Source organism: Cebidichthys violaceus, unplaced genomic scaffold (assembly GCF_023349555.1).
Source record: "Cebidichthys violaceus isolate CVI_PGR_0920_01 unplaced genomic scaffold, fCebVio1.0.p SCAF_45, whole genome shotgun sequence".
Lineage (NCBI taxonomy): Eukaryota > Metazoa > Chordata > Actinopteri > Perciformes > Stichaeidae > Cebidichthys > Cebidichthys violaceus.
The window spans coordinates 1,809,198-1,825,890 of NW_027176650.1; the positions used below are offsets into that span (position 1 = coordinate 1,809,198).

General features: G+C 45.3%; 2 protein-coding genes across 2 annotated transcripts; one reads left to right on the plus strand and one right to left on the minus strand.

Annotated features, from left to right (window-relative positions):
- Positions 1-450: 450 nt before the first annotated feature.
- Positions 451-3,899, minus strand: neurod2 (neuronal differentiation 2). Its single transcript, XM_068729375.1, has 2 exons — positions 3,590-3,899; positions 451-1,784 (listed from the first exon to the last, which is right to left on the minus strand). Exon 2 carries the CDS (start codon positions 1,769-1,771, stop codon positions 701-703), a length of 1,071 nt encoding a protein of 356 aa, XP_068585476.1. The 5' UTR covers positions 1,772-1,784; positions 3,590-3,899; the 3' UTR covers positions 451-700.
- A 3,566-nt stretch (positions 3,900-7,465) lies between these two features.
- On the plus strand, positions 7,466-16,110 carry LOC137886761 (protein phosphatase 1 regulatory subunit 1B-like). The gene is made up of 5 exons (XM_068729371.1): positions 7,466-7,906; positions 12,606-12,689; positions 13,687-13,762; positions 14,520-14,648; positions 14,768-16,110. Exons 1-5 carry the CDS (start codon positions 7,778-7,780, stop codon positions 14,899-14,901), a joined length of 552 nt encoding a protein of 183 aa, XP_068585472.1. The 5' UTR covers positions 7,466-7,777; the 3' UTR covers positions 14,902-16,110.
- Positions 16,111-16,693: the final 583 nt, after the last annotated feature.

Below are 16,693 nucleotides of genomic sequence, written 5' to 3' on the forward strand. Positions count from 1 at the left end.
TATTATATATATATATATATATATATATTTAGTGATGCAAGGTGACTGTAATCCATGTCAATATTTAGTTCCCCCTCTAGCTTATACATTCTTAACTGTAAAGCTGAAACTAAGATAAATATAGAGCACAATAGGCAATATTTTACATTCAATTAAAAAAATATTTCCCCAGAAAACTAGATTTTATTTGTGTCATCTATAAACATTGTAGACCCTTTAAATGTATTTTAAATAAACAACCGAAAGATAAGTGCTTTGTGTTGAAACCAGTGTCCATTTTGTTTCCAGAATCATGTTTGAACCACTAACTGCAGCCAAAGACTCTCGATCATAACTCTGTATTTCATTTGTTTCATTATGTGTTGTTATTTAATGAAGCTTCAGGCCTACACCTCAAACACAGCCCGGTATAGCGACGATGTTCAGAAGAAGAATTGTTCGATCATATCAGACAGTTATAAAACTTGTTTTTATTTTATTTCTGTTGTGTCATAACATGTTTAGGCCTATACATCTTTTTATGTCAATTGCGCTCATTCTGCATACAGGGTATCACTGGACACACGTTGATAGGATGAACGGTACGGGGTATCAGTGGAACACAGAAGGTAATCAGAGGACTCCGTCTCTTGTTTCCCCCACAATACTACACGTGATATAGGATTGTCACTAGAGGGGCAATGCGTCTGATTGCGAGGGCTCAGTTGTGGAAAAAAGCATTGAGATCCTCATACGGAGCCGCCCTGTCGTGGTGCAAGTGCACGTCGTGGAAAGGCGGGATGTTTTCCGAGTGCGAGCCGCCACTGCGCGCTCCCGAGGGCCCGAAAGGTATGCTGTGGCTGGGCCGAGACGTGGTCAGTCCGGAGTAATGCATAGAGTAATGATAGTTCCTGTCCGCCTCAGGGGCCGCCTGCTGTCTGCCGGACAGGCCGCCGTTCAGGCAGACGGGAGGACTGTGCGGGGCCTCGTAGTCCGGGCTGTTATAGTCAGGGGACGTCCCACCCGGCGGGTACACGGCCTCGTACCCAGAAGCGTAGGATTGGCCCCGCACGTTAAGCGCACCGCTGCCGGGCTGGTAGTGAGGACTGGAGATGCGGGAGCACCGGTAGGAGTACGGGTGGACGGAGAAAGGAGAGCTGGGCACGTGGAAGCGCGCTCCGTCTGAACACGGTTCGGTCAGGAAGTTCCTGGTGTTGAGCTGCAGACAACCTGCCACCAGGTTGGTAGTGGGCTGGGACAGGCCTTTGCACAACATCTGCACGTAGGCCACCACATCTGGCCGTTTCCCGTTGCGTAAAATCTCTCCAAGGGCCAGTATGTAGTTCTTGGCCAGCCTCAGAGTCTCTATCTTGGAGAGTTTTTGGGTTTTGGAGTAGCATGGCACCACTTTGCGCAGATTGTCCAGCGCCGAATTCAAGTCGTGCATGCGCGTGCGCTCCCGCGAATTCGCCTTCATGCGACGCAACTTGGAGCGCTGCACGCGCGCCGCCGTCATCTTGCGCTTCTTTGGGCCGCGCTTCTTGGGTTTGTCTCCGCTGTTCTCGTCGCCCTCCTCTTCCTCGGCCTCATCATCCTCGTCGTCGTCGCCGGCCATCTCAGACTCGGCTCGACAGCTGCCTTCCAGGGGTTCGTCCAGGTCGTCGTCCTCGAGGTCGCAGGGATCGTGCTCTTCCTCCTTGTTCTTGCCGTCCTCATCCTCGTTGTCCTCCGCCCAGTCCGCCGCGAGCCTCTGGACGTCCGGCAGGACCTCGCTGAACAGACGGCTCAACATCGTGGCAAGCAACCTGCAACAGAAACGATCGACACTTTATCTGGACTCTGTTGCGCCCTGCTGCCGTGTACGCACCCGTAGGTGCGCTGACAACGCACGAGGGCCGTAGAGGCTGCTATGTCCCTCCCAATTAAAATAGACTACCACTACTAATCCGTACATTGTCATTAATAACAGAAACGAGCCGCGGTATTTATCAGTACGTTTATAATATCAGTTATCATGTTTATCCTGACATGAATCCAGTTCATTGATAGAGGCTGAAGTGAAAAATGGGGCCTTAAAACACGATGCAGATCTTTTTCCCACCTATTTATTTATAGAAGACAGATTCCACAAAGAGTGAATATTTTTTTTTATTAAAAAAATTAAATAAAATTGGATTTTGATGGCATGAAGCAACAGTGTGGGCCACCCATCGGCCTCAGCGTGTGCCTCGGTCTGTGCCCTCCAGCAGTCCGGCGCGGGGAGCGGTGCTGTAGTCTGCTTCAGCTGGTCCCCCAGGGACGCATTAATGGTGCGGGTCCCTCCTTCGTCCTATAAATTACCAACCTGGAGGAATTCCAGCACAGCCGGGCCTCACCGGACCGCTGGGTCCCAAACATGTCACGTCTTTGAATTAACAGGTTTGTTTTTTATTTAATCCGCTTTAAATTCATCCAGAAGAGCTCACCTGAGTTTCTGTGATTACAAAAAAAAATGTAAATATTTTGTATGAATCGTTGCAGATTAATACAACGACGTCGAAATGTGCCTTCAGGGTCAGAACCTCTGCGGGTTCATGAAGCCCATGTTTGGACCCTCGAGACCGCAGGGCCACAGACAGAAACCACGTCACGATCTTTCCCGTTGCTGAACTTTTAGCCCGTTACAACAGAACGCGATGGAATGTGCTTCATATATCGAGCTTTTTTTTAAAAATTCCATTGTCGCTTTTTCGTTTCTCGTTAATCAACGCTGCATTTAAAGGGTCACACGAGCCGATTTTAATGCGATATTTGATCACGATAATTCGTTTAAAGGCGTTCTTAACGGACGCGTGCCCGCTTCTACCCGTGGTGCCACCGATTCACCAGCAACCCAGACTAAACAGACAAAGTTATTTATTTCAGCAGAAATGTGTAAGAAGCTGTAACATCTGCACGTTATTCAGAGCTCAGCTGTGCGCGTGGAGTCCAAGGACGTCTCTTCTTTCTTTTTTTATAATCTTGTAAGCACAATGTAATTAATGCCAACCAATACCTTGTCAATTAGCCTGTGTATCTCTACGGAGAATTCTACCCCCACAGTGCGCTGATGCGCGTCGTGCAGACACACACACACACACACACACACACACACACACACACACACACACACACACACACACACAAATATGCACACACATATCTTTATATTTTCTATTTTCTACCAAAACTCTTTCTACTCTCCGGTACTTCTTTTCTAACGTAGTATGATGCAAATGATGCATACAGCAGTGCTAGAGTATCTCATATCTCATATCTCTTAAGGATCAATGTGAATTTATGAATCTATTTAACCAATATTTACTTATTGAACGTCGTTAGATCTATAGGAGCGGCGACACAGAGCCTGAAGAAGAGATTTTTAAAAAAAAAGCGATCTATTCCTCAAATGCGAGAAAAAAAAGATGCGAGAGATTTCAGAAGAGAAAATAGTCCCTTATTTTTGATAAATGCTCTGTCACTCTGATTCCCTCCCTCACAACACAACAGGCATTAACACGCAAAGAGACACAAAAAAACAAACTGAATCTTGATCCATATCTGATATTGTCATATGTGATCAGAGACCTACCTCCGCGGTGGAGCTCAGTGACGGGGCAAAGCGGGTTTGTTTACACCATCTCGCTCCGGGTGGGCATCACATCCACACGCCCTGTGCACGGATGCTTGTGCAGGCGAGGCGCTGTGTTCTGCTCTCACACCTCTCTCTCTCTCTCTCTCTCTCTCTCTCTCTCTCTCTCTCTCTCTCTCTCTCTGTCTGCTGCTGCTGCTGCTGCTGCTGCTGCTATCCCCAACCCAAACGCGTGGAGGGATCCGTGTGGCACCTCAGAGGCAGGACTGGGTGGGTTACATACCAGCTCTGATGCCAGGCCCATATGGCTGGCACGTCATTGGCAAGAGCCATCACATGAGAGCCGGTGATTGACATGCGGCCGCATTCACAGAGACTGGCTTCCCCCTGGGGGGAGAGGGACTCGCCATCTGTCACTGAGCTGAAAGAGAAAATGGAATAAGCAGTGAATGGCACACACAAAAAAAAACCCAACGCACTGGATTCAGACAGCTTCTGTTAGCCTCCATCTTTGGGAAAAACGGGGTTAATCTCATATAGAAGGTTTAGGGAAACAATCCCCTTAGAGAAATAATTATAGCAATCCTATTATGATCAATTTTAGAATGATATCATCCACATAATATTGGATTGTTAGAGGATTACTTATAGGCTAATGATTTTGTTGGATAAGGAAAACCAACAAATAATCCACATGAGCCCTGTGGGGACATTTATTGAATATTTTAATGATACAATCAGACGCATTATAGGCCATTAGGAACAATTAGATCCGCGCAGAACTGTGAGACAGTAAAGTGCGTAGAGACAAAGGCCCGCAATAAATAAGGAACCCGCCGTAAAGATCAGAGTCAGGGTGCAATTGCCTAAACGAGTCAATTGGACTGAGCCAAAGCAGAGTTTCTTGGTTTGGGTTGCCAGGCCTGGCACAGGTGCCGGTGGGCGGGCTGGTGCCAAAAGGTGGCTGAGGCACAGATTGCGCAGAGGGGGGCCAGAAGATGGGGGCAGGACGAGAGAGAGAGAGAGAGAGAGAGAGAGAGAGAGAGAGAGAGAGAGAGAGAGAGAAGGCTCATCATCACTATATGATGGTGGAGAACAGTTCATTGGGTTTTTCAGTGAAACAACCGACATGTTTGACTGATTAGATCAATGTATTTGTGGTCACGGTTGTCCGGATGAAGACATTCATAGCCGGGGTCACACCCCGACACGGTGCCTCTGTGTGATGATCCGAAGGGACACAAATGTAAAGAACGGTCATTACATTACAGTATATTAGTAAAAACACATCATGTATTTTAGATGTAGACATTCTGATTGGTTTTTCTCCACGCTGCACTGATATGTATTTCCATGGAGGCATGTGTTCTTTACTAAGTAACAATAGACACACATTGTTTATAATGAGGAGCTGGAGATGATCTGTCTCCCCGTAAAATAATGGTTTGATTGTTATGATTTTGTTTTATAATGTTGAGGTTTTCATGTTGTTACAGGACATACCTTTCAAAGCTGAGTGTGATTACCGTAATACTTCAGTGGCCGCATTAAACCTTCGATGACAGAACTGTGTTTTAAAATGACGAGAGTCTGCTTTACTGTATTGTTTCGCTCAGGTTGTCTTTGAGTGAGTTCATTTAAAGAGGAGAGCAGAGTTTTGAGGTTAAAAACTACTTCGTGTCATAACTGCTCGGTTTTTGGGGTTTCATAACCTTGAAATAACGCTGTTATCTGTGCATCATCATCATCATCATCATCATCATCGGTGGGTTGTCAGGACTCTCGGTTTGTGTCCTTTTCTCCAGCAACGCGTGGGGGACATCTAGCGGTGATACAAGGTTAGTGCACGTCTGGGGGAAAAAATGAATGGAAGTGATGTCATTCCTTTGACTAAATATTAAACATGATGCAGAGTGAGGTCTTCATTTTATAGATACATTATAACATTCATGGAATTAGAAGTTTTCAACTTCATTCCTGTATTTTGAGACCTTTAAAGAATAATATGATCATTTACATGTTAGGCCTATTTAATGAAATACAAACCTGTTTCCAACATGTCTGATTTAATACAATTATAACATATTCTCTTCCAAAATGGATTTGCTAAACTTTTGTATATTCTGATCATGAACTTGTGTAAAGTCCATATAGAGTCCAGCTGCACGAGCTGTAACTGTAATTGTTATTATTATTAAATATCCTCCATTTAATTATTTACACAAGTACTGTACTTGAGAACAATTTTGAGGTACTTGCTGCAGGTACATCCATTTTATGCTGCTATACTGTTTTAAATATAATACTCTTGTACTTTTACTTCAGTGATATTTTGGATGCAGGACTTGTGATGATGTTCCTACTCTGTGTCCGCTTTAATACTTCTTCCACCACTGTTCAGCAGCAGCGCACCACGAGGGACCGTTGAGTGGGCTGGCGCCCCCTCGTGTTGGAATGAAAGAAGACAGCGTGTCTCCACATCGCTGATGACTGATGGAGAACTCTTTACAGATATCTGTTGTGTGGTCATAATACTATAATCCTTTAGATTATGTCTCTGCAGATCTGAACATTCTGTGAGGGGATTGATTGTATTATGGGATGTTGTGATGTTTAAATATGTGCAAATCTCTCTCATTTCATCACCTCGTGACACGCTGTTGCAAAAGCTCATAAACAGTTTGTCCGTTTGTTCATTTTTATTTCTTCCAAGGACGACAGTTGAACTAAAAGTGAACTGAGCCACTGATGGGCCGTTATTCTTGTTTCCAAGGTGGACGTTTTGTTTCATCTGAAGACCTGCAGCAGGTCTGTCAGCAGCAGCTGTCAGAGCTCCAGACCCTCTCTCAAATTCACTTCAGCACAGGCTGAACCACAACACACCGGAGCCCCCCTTCTCCAATCAAACGTTAGGGCCGAAAGGAAGCATCTACTCAAGGACAACGAGCAGTCCGTCTGTTCCATGCCTGCTTCTCACTTCCTCTCTTCATCCTCTTGTCACCTTTTCCTCTCTCTCTCTCTCTCTCTCTCTCTATCTCTCTCTCAACATTCTGAAGCACTTATGTGTGAGTGCGTGGCCAGGAACCTGCAGCATATTGACACTATATGAAAATCATATCTGCAATACATTGTTGTCCCCATACTGTTAACCTGCCAACCTGCAGCAACATACGGCATATGAATTATTACTCTCCTACCTCAACTGCACTGTAAGCACACACACACACACACACACACACACACACACACACACACACACACGCACACGCACACGCACACACAGACTGCCAACACTCAACACTGCAAAGAGAAACTGTTGCCATGGCAATGAATTTCCCAAATGACCCCTTATGTATTTACAGTACATATGATAGAGCAGCTCTTTTTACTCTCCCTTGATAACACACACACACACACACACACACACACACACACACACACACATATATATATATATATATATATATATATATATATATATATATATATATATATACATATATATATTAAAAAGAGCAATGGCATCTCTTATAACTCAATGAGGTTATTGTACTTTGTCACTGTTATTTTAAGTATCTGTAAATATATTCATGTTCCTTGTAAAACCCTTGTGGAGGTTGTGCTTTTTAAAAACACACTCACCTTACAACACATTGTCATTATTAGTATTTCAGCCCATGTCCCCTGGACATAGGCTGAAATACTAATAATGACCACTTAGACCACTAGGCCACTTTTGGCATTGCAGTTACTGCAAGGTTTTTTTTTATCGTGTTTTTTTCTTCCGACGGCAACTGAAAGCATCACCGAGCTTCCGCACGCTCTGCATGCACGCACCCTCACTCCTCTCCTCTCCTCTCCTCATCACAACACAGTAGACACGGTGGGAGCGAGAGACACAAACGGACAGTGTGTGTGTGTGTGTGAGAGAGAGAGAGAGAGAGAGAGAGAGAGAGAGAGAGAGAGAGAGAGAGAGAGGCGCGAGAGAGTAGTAAGTCAAACGCAACTCCAGAGACCAGAGGACTGCTGGGACTTCTATTGCTGTTCTATTTAGGGATCCACACAGTTTACGCAGGCGGTTCCATCAGAACTGGACTTTTTTGTCGTTTTTTGTTGTATTCGACAAAAGGTGCGCTCGGCTGTGCGCTCGGCTGTGCGCTCGGCTGCGGAGGTGACAGGCTGGATGCCATGGACCCGCTGCTGCCCGCAGACGCGGACGTGATGGAGCGAGAGGCAGACAAGGACGCGAGGAGGAAGATCCAGTTCTCGGTGCCGTCCTCCGTGCCCACCCAGTTGGACCCGCGACAGGTGGAGATGGTGAGAGCGATGGTGGCCGCGTTGTGGTGGTTCGTGTTCCCTGCAGAGTGGCGTGTGGTGGTGGTGGTGGTGTGCGTGGGCGAATGAGTTCAAACTTGGGTCACGTAGCTAAACCCCGTCACAGGATCACCAGTGCGTTTAAAACATCTCATCACTCCGCTGCTCCACTGGTACCTTCACGTTCCCTGGTATGATCGGGTGAAAGGAATGATGCAAATGTTTCCTCCTAACTTTCATCCTGACTTCTTAAGTCCACTAAAGTGAGTGTCGACTCTTTTCTGTCGCATCAGCCAGACAGTTACGTAACCAGTCTGTATTCTGATGGGTATAAATCTGTGGGCAGCACTGGGATTAAGCTGAGCTGTGCAGCCTCCGTTTTTTGGAGGCCTTAAAAGTGATGAGGCATCGCTGCCCTTCAAAAGGAGTGGAGGAGGAGGAGGAGGAGGAGGAGGAGGAAGTGAGGGATAAAGCCCCGTTAGTAATATTAAAAAATGAGATTATGTGCCTGAGTAATAATGCTCCTACCACATCTGTGAAACAGAACACAGAAGGTCACATCGTTAGTCATATACGACATGCAGGTGGTGAGATATGTAAACATAACTATGACAAATGTAGCCGTTATCTGACACTTGTGCTGAACCAATCCAAAAGCTGTTGAAACATGCTGACATGGTCAGACAGACACTATGTTGGTGAAGTAGTGCAGCGTGAACAGGATTCATGTTGACCCGTGCAGGACGGATGCAGACCAGCATTTTCAGTCCGGCCCACAAAGGTTGTCAAAGTAACACTGAGAGACCTTTTTTGGATGTTATCGGCATTCAGATCTGATATCTGCAGCCCAACTTGCACTGCCTCTGGTTTTGGACTGCTTCATGTCTGGTGGGGTGACCTGTGGCTCATTGGTAGAGCAAGGGTCTGTCCTTCAATCAGAAGATCGGCGGTACGATCCCCCAGCTCCGTTCGTCCACGTCCACGACTAAACCCCAACTTGCTCCCCGGTGGCTGTTCCTGCGGCGTACGGACGGGTGTGAGTGTTTAGATAGTCCTGATTGGCAGGTTGGCACCTTGCATGGTGGCCCCAGCCATCAGTGAGTGAATGGGTGAATGATGACACGTGGTGCTGAAGCGCTTTGAGTGGTCCTGAAGACTAACCTACAGTCCTCTACAGTCTTCATTTACTCGTGTTGCTCATTACGTCCATAGTCTTCAATCACTAAGACCCTCTCAAGTGGTCCGAGTCGGTTTTCCCTATAAGGCGCTCTGGTCTCTGGACCTCGTGGGATTACTGATAATCTTCCAGCATGGATCTCACGGGAGTAAAAGCAGCATCGCTCCTTAAAGCACGCAGAAGGTTCTTATGTCACAACGCGGCTTAGGACACGTGTTCTTATAGCCACCGCAGATAACTCTCCTTATAGGATCACCTGTTGCTGAAAATTACATTTCCTGACTGCTTAAACATACCAGCAATCCAGCAGACGGGATGAACAATCATCCAAAACATATGTTTTATAATCCACGATTAAGGAATGAGAATCCTGCCTTTTTATTGTTTCTCTTTGTCATTTCCCGACTCACCATCGCAGTGCAGACTGCATCTCTGGTGACTAGAGAAACTGCCCCATGATCTCGTCAAACCACCACTCTCCTTCACAAGTGACTCCAGCATGCTGCAGTCACTTCTGGGAAGCGCTTCTCATTACAGTGACTTTGACAGTAGCTCATCAGGAGCTCTTCTTCTTCACCTTTTGGAGATTTGACTTCACTTGCTACCTGTTCTTGTAATCCACCACCGGCCTGCTCAGATATTAGGCCGCTTAATGAATTATTTACACCGGCCTGACCGCTCCAGAGTCTGCAAAGTTTGCCGTTCTTCGAGGCCGCTTCAAGTGCCAACAAGGCTGTCGTCACATCAAGAGCCTTCTCCTGCAGCCCTGAGATGTTTGGTCGAGCGTTTCTCTTCCCTTTGTTGAAGCCAAGTTGTTGAGTGCAAGCTTTTTCCAAAACACAGCCATACAATTAGCATTGAAATGGCAAGAAGTAGCAATGGAAAGACAGATAAGGTAGATAAGTAGAGAGAGGGAATGAATAGAACAACGTGTTGAGAAGGACAAGAGGGAGGGGGGGGGAGAGAAAGAGAGGAAAATCATCAGCCAAGGAGAAGACTGATTAGAAGCAAAGAGATTAGCTGTGGATGACTGAGGCCTGAATCAGGGTCAGCTAATGCCAAGAACCCATGTCCACTGCCGCACCGCCAGCAGCTCTGAAGTCCAGTCGGGTCTGATTCAACCCTCCCTACCCTAACCCTACAAGGAACCACCGAGTCAAGCTGTCTGGTTGATGAGCAGATTCTTTAATCCATCTTTAGAAATACATCGCTGGAAAACAAGAGGTTAAATGTGGCCATCGTGGGTTTCATTTGTCTTTTGTTGACCATCAAATCAAGCTCTACACACAGGATTATTCACAGAGCAGCCTCGTATGAACACAGCGAGGGATTTATGCCTTAATTGTTAAGTGGATATTTCTCTACTAAAGGCTCTTTAGGACACCCAGTGCTGTCGTTGTGTTTTAGAAACATCCAGATTAAAGCATGGAGGTATGAATGTTAGGTAACCGTACAGTACCTAAGGTGAAGGATTATTGATTTAGGATGGGAGCGCCGTGCTGCTTTAATTCCTCTTTCTGTGGTAATGAGGTTGTAGTTGCTGCATTTCTACATTTTTTACTGGATAGTTCTCAAAAACTGCATGAACACATCAGACGAGTTGGCGCAGCGTTTCGTCCGGCTGTCCTCGCTCTCACTGGTTGCACCAAAAATCAACTACTTGATATGCCTAACATTTTTTATGCAGCCTGTGACTCATTGCTAGTGTGTAAAACACAGACACTCTCTGAGCACCTGACGATATGAAGCATCAGGCCTGTTTTAAGCTTCATAGGCCTTTAAGTGGGTTTAAATGTCAATACATGGTTTTGTACACAATAAGCTGTTTGAGTAGAGGCCAGTTGTCATTGAGAAACTCAAATCCCTAAAAGAATATATATATCCCTGTAGCTCATTTCTACAATCCAGCTGCACATATTGATCATCCTCACATGCAGCCCATTCGAGCAGAAGACATCTACGAAGCTAAGAATCCGATCTACTACCAGCCAGCTGTAGATGCTGAGACATGCGCAGCAGCAGCCTGACGGAGCGACTGCGTTCCCTGCAGGTGCTTGACCTTCTGGCAGCCGTGTTAGAACAAAACACTCAGAACAGGTCACCGTGTTCTCAAACAGGAGTTGAACTCGTGGTTTGGTCCTTTGAATGCATTTGGTTTTGTGTGTGTCTGTCTAGGTGTGTAACACCCCTCATGTTCGTTAAGAGTACCGCATTTAAATATTCATGTCGACACAATTTTTAACCTCTAATTGGATGCCATGTAATTCATATTTAAGTGTGTCGTCCCCCCCCCCCCCCCCCCCCCCCCCCACACACACACACACACACACACACAACGGCCGGCGTGCTTCTTCCTAGTGCCTGAGTGATGAATATGTATGACTCCAGGACGCAGAGTGAAGCGGAGGCAGTGAGTGAGTTCCTCCGGAGTGAACGCCGCCCACAAATCTTTTCGCCGTGATTGACTTGGCAGCCGCTCGTATCTCACAACAGTCGTATTACCATAACGCGCTACAACGGAGAGGGAGAGTGATGCATCTATTGTATGTTTCATAACACTCAGTTATTGTTAACCAGAGAAGAGGAGGTGTTTTATTATGGAATGGTGAAATGTACTTAGAAAGCAGAATGGCCCGAGTAGTGTTGGATCTACTATTATTACTATTATTATTAATAATAATTGTAGAGCACTTTTCATATGAGAGATGTAGCTCAAAGTGCAAATTTAAACAATAAAGAGACAATAGATACTCAAATGTATAAGAGATATTAAAACATAGTCCTTTAGGAATAATAACAATGGCATTAATTATATGCCACATTTCAACAAATCCACAATTCCTGCAAAATGTCACTATTTTGGCTCATTATTATTGAAGCATTGACATATCAGGAGTACTTTAATGCTGTAGTCGGTTGACCATTTAAACTACTTTATATACTTTGGCGTAGTTTAATCAGGAACAATGCATTAGCTACTTGTAACAATGCTTGTAAAATAGAATTACAAGCACCTCTAAATGTGTTATAGCTGCCTGCAATTAAACATATTGATACAAGTGAATTCTGTGCTCCATGTTGTTGTAAAGTTGTGTTGTGTAACGGTCTTCTCACATGCAATTTAAAGCACCAGTTCAGTTGCATAACTGTGGCTTTTGGTGAGTCACTCTGCGTACGTGGAGTTGAGGCATCATGTAGAATGTGTGTTCTCTGAGCCCACAGAGTGACCGGAGGACAGAGATCCACTTGTACTACAGGAGTACAGCTGTAACAATACCTGCAGCAACAGCTGGGAATCATTTCACAGTCGTATCTGAAAGATGGAAGATTAGTTGGGCTGAAAAAAAAAAGAAAGACGTAATGCCAAGAACCACCAGGCTGAACAAAAGACCGTTGTCACACCGTGTTCCCATGCACGTCGGCTTAGCACACACACACACACACACACACACACACATATATGGAAAACATACACAAACTCACACACATTACGGTTTGATGAATTCTCTCTTTCTCGTTGGTAAGATTCGACGTCGGAGGCCGACACCGGCCACGCTCTTCAGACTGACAGACCCGCCGTCACCGGAGGAAGAGCTCGGCCCTCACCAGGTAGATCAGATGTTTCTGCACCATCACCAAAAGAAGTGAAGAGTCAAAGAGCAACGACCGGCTGGACTCACTTACAATATAGCATCAAACGTCGATGATTTTAGAGGAGGAAGAGATGCTCCAGAAAAAGATTGACACGTTTGTGTTTTGAGTAAGGGGTGTGAGCTTCTTCTTTATCGTTTAAGCCTCTTCTTGTTATCAAGCTTTATAAACAATAGGAGCACAACGTGACTGCTGCACTCTTCTTTGGTTCTGTGGGGGCTGTTAGAAAGGCATTCTTGGAAAGGTTGTGTATTTGCATCGGAGGCAGGAGTGTATTAGGTGGGATGAGAGAGAGTGGGTGAACACGAAAAAAGAAATTCACCTGAGAGCCAATTCTGTATCTATCACGTGTGTGTGTGTGTGTGTGTGTGTGTGTGTGTGTGTGTGTGTGTGTGTGTGTGTGTGTGTGCGAGGCAATAAGCGGTCTAAAGCACACATACAGGATGAGGGGTAAACGCATGAAAGGCGGTGGTCAGGAACAGACCGAACGGTCAAACACATCCAGGAGGTCACGACCCATGAGCAGACCAGGGACAGGTATCAGGCTAATATACAGGAACGGGGACAGACGGTTGGACGCGGAGGCGATGAGCAGCGCTGACAACGTGACAAACCGGCATAAGGACTGGGCTGATGAGATGATGAGAGGCAGGTGTGTCCACAGGTGGATATGATTTAGGAATATGAACAGGTGGGAGTCAGGGATACCAGGATATTGGTGGGAAAGTCCAAGCGTGTCTGGTTGGACAGGTGGAGGATAGAAAGATCTGGGAAGCGTCTCAAGAATGGGTTAGTAAATGCTACTAATTAAAAAAAATGACAAAAGCAGTTTTATTATAATTTGGAACGTGTCTGAGGCTGCAGCACAGTGTGGGATGTTTCCACCGACGCAGGCTGAAACGTTTACCGCGCTTCTATTCGTTAATCCCATGATTTGGATGCTTTGCTCCTGCAGTGGGTTCTGGGGGAAAATGGAGCCTTGAAAGCCAAACTGGTTCACACGTCAACCTACCAGCCGCCCTCGCTAAAAGGTAAACGCACCGCCTTGAATGCACTCTGCGTGTTTCATACGCGTGTATGTGTCAGTTTACGTAACAAATGACGAAGAATTTGGGAGACCTGATTCTTTTATGGTTAACTCCCATTTGGTCTGTATTTGTGTTGGAATATGTTCGTATCCAAAAAACACAGTGAGAGGCGCGTGTGTGTCTCTGTGTGTGTGTGTGTGTGTGTGTGTGTGTGTGTGTGTGTGTGTGTGTGTGTGTGTGTGTGTGTGAGTGAGAGAGAGTGAATGTATGTGTTATGCGAGATTAGAAGCAGAGACAGCTGTGAGTCCATTCTGGATCATCCTGGATTATAGGTTGGGCTCACAGCTGCAACATGCTTTTCACACACATACACAGATACGACCGTCGTCACCCGATTCTAAGTACACACGAAAAACACCGCTATTTGATGTGAATATGTACACAATATATTCAGATTTATCTTCTCCATAGTTTTACTGAGAATGTGTTGGTGTTGCTGTCATCATAACGACATCCCCACTCATGCGTACATGAACCCCATCTCTAGATGTAGTCACACACGTTATCGACTTCACCTTCTCACCGTGCAGCAGTGATGTTCAGCTGCACACCGTGACCTCGTGACATCACAGACAGGTGTGGCTACAGGAGCAAGAAAAAAGTTCTGACCACAGCCAGCCACATCCATCAGTGACGCTTTAAACAGGCTAAATCGGTTTTGCGCTTCCTTTTTATTCTATGTTCGGTTTTGTATTTTCAGCCGTCCAGAGAATGGCGCTGGCCCACCTCGCCTCCCTGGACATGTCTTCTGTGGACAAAGATGAGGCCTCTTCTGGGGAGGAAGAGGAGAAGCGTGAGAAGGAGAGCCAGGAGACGGCCTCGGCTACAGGTGGGTCGAACGCGACCGTCTTTCACACTAAGACGTTTGTTTTTTTTCTGTACATCTTATGCTGTCATTTGTGTGTCCCCACATAGACTTACACTCTTTTGAATTTGATTTCTTGTCAGATCTAAGGGCAGAGAGCAAAGCTCTCAGGGAGCAGCGAGCTCCGCCGGACAGTTTGACAGGAAGCGCTGATCTGAGCTGTCACCACGGAGACAAAGAGAAGGCCAAAGGAAGGGAGGACGGAAAAGGAGAATGACAAAAGAGCAAAATGTTAGTGTGGAACAGACTTGCGTGGCACCCATGTGGCCAATGTGTGTGTGTGTGTATGAGTGTGTGTATGGGTGTGTGTGATATCTGGGTGTGTGAGCGTGTGCGTGAATGCGACAAATGAGTCGAATGTGGAAAACAGAGAGAGGAAAACAGACATCGAGGAAAGGTCGGAGTATTAATGAGGAAAACTTTAACCTGAGAAGGAAATCAGGTCTCGGTCAGCCGAGGAAGCAAGAGCTAAATTCCAGTCAGCCAAGGACACTACGAGAAATATGAGAAGTGCAAAGAAACTGTGACGTGTTTCAGTTTATGCAGGATTCAACAGACGCCTGAGAGGAAGCTGTGTCCACGTGTGAAGAATCAGATCACCTTTATTGACACACACATGGACGGGGCACATGTCACATGAAAGAGCGGGTGATACACGCAGCCAGCATACAAACCATTTTATGCACATTGTAAAGACATTTAACATTCTATTTCGTCTGTAGTCTGAAGGTCAAAGTACAGCCGTGTTTGAGGGTCCTGATGAAGTTTGATAGTATTTCTCGCAGAGGTCGACCGCAGATTGGGAACAAGGTCCAGACAATCCACAGATATGGCCACTCTTTATTACATTAAATAGCACACTCCAGTATAAGTATAAAGTACTCAGTGATGTCGCGGATCCACCCTCTCAGTTTGCTTTCCTCAACCTCAATCTGCGCTCAAGGTCAAAGAAACCAGAGGATGTGTTCCAGACCAGATTAAACCACGTCGGACTGATCCAGCTAATAACGATAATGCACCACGGTCTGATACAAACACGGCCATGAGCGAGCGGGATCTGTTCGGGAAGACAGGGATGACCGGTGGGACCTGAAAGAGGACAACAGTATATATATATATATATATATATATATGATGAGTGTGAAGGTTAACTCGTGACCGTGTTCAGTACATAGATGGTGTTTTGTGTTGGTTGCTAATCGAACAATTATAACGGGCCTTTGGTGTTTGTGTGATTTGTATGTAAACTTTAATCTGCTGGAATGTCGATGCCCCAATCGCATTTCTTTTCTAAGAAAAGAAAGACAAAAAGACTTTATTTGGCGTTTCACATGGAGTCGGCGTGTAATGTGGACATGTGGACATGTGGACATGTGGACAAATGACGGCAGACGGTGAGTTTTATTAAATGAAAACCTTGAACAAGTTGTTGAACTTTCACCATCTTTATTCTTGTGAACAGCCTTGCATGCAGACATGAATGTGTGTTGTTTACTGTTCAGTATTCCCAAAGAAGTCAGAGGATCACCAGGAACGAGAACGACAAAGAGTGCAGCACAAAACTATGTACTCATACGAAAAGACTCCTTATGACCCACGAGGAGCAACTCAAGATGGCAGAATACTGACGCCCAGTGTTCAACACTTCTAACTACATTACATTACATTACATTACATTACATTACATTACGGTCATTTAGCAGACGCTTTTATCCAAAGCGACTTACAATTCAGTATCTAGTAACTACACAATCATATCCTCAGTTGATACCATAGCAAATGTTATGATTAACCAATGGAAATATATGAAATGATTAATAGAAGATCTGAGATAAGAAAACATGAAATAAAAAACTGTTTTATATCAGCTTTATTCACGTCACAAATGAACAAGACTCATTAACCTCTGAACTGAATAATAGCTAATCTAAGAAAGAAGCATTTCAAAATGTAATGTATATAAACAGCATATGATGATGGGATATATGCTTTCACTAAAACAAACATTG

What these genes read in the sequence shown, in the direction of transcription:
- LOC137886761 (XM_068729371.1), top strand. Translation starts at nt 7,778, where the DNA reads ATGGACCCGCTGCTGCCCGCAGACGCGGACGTGATGGAGCGAGAGGCA. An exon ending in ACCCGCGACAGGTGGAGATG is followed by an intron (nt 7,907 to 12,605) that starts GTGAGAGCGATG and finishes CTCGTTGGTAAG; the next exon opens with ATTCGACGTCGGAGGCCGAC. An exon ending in CCAGCCGCCCTCGCTAAAAG is followed by an intron (nt 13,763 to 14,519) that starts GTAAACGCACCG and finishes TTGTATTTTCAG; the next exon opens with CCGTCCAGAGAATGGCGCTG.
- neurod2 (XM_068729375.1), bottom strand. Translation starts at nt 1,771, where the DNA reads ATGTTGAGCCGTCTGTTCAGCGAGGTCCTGCCGGACGTCCAGAGGCTC.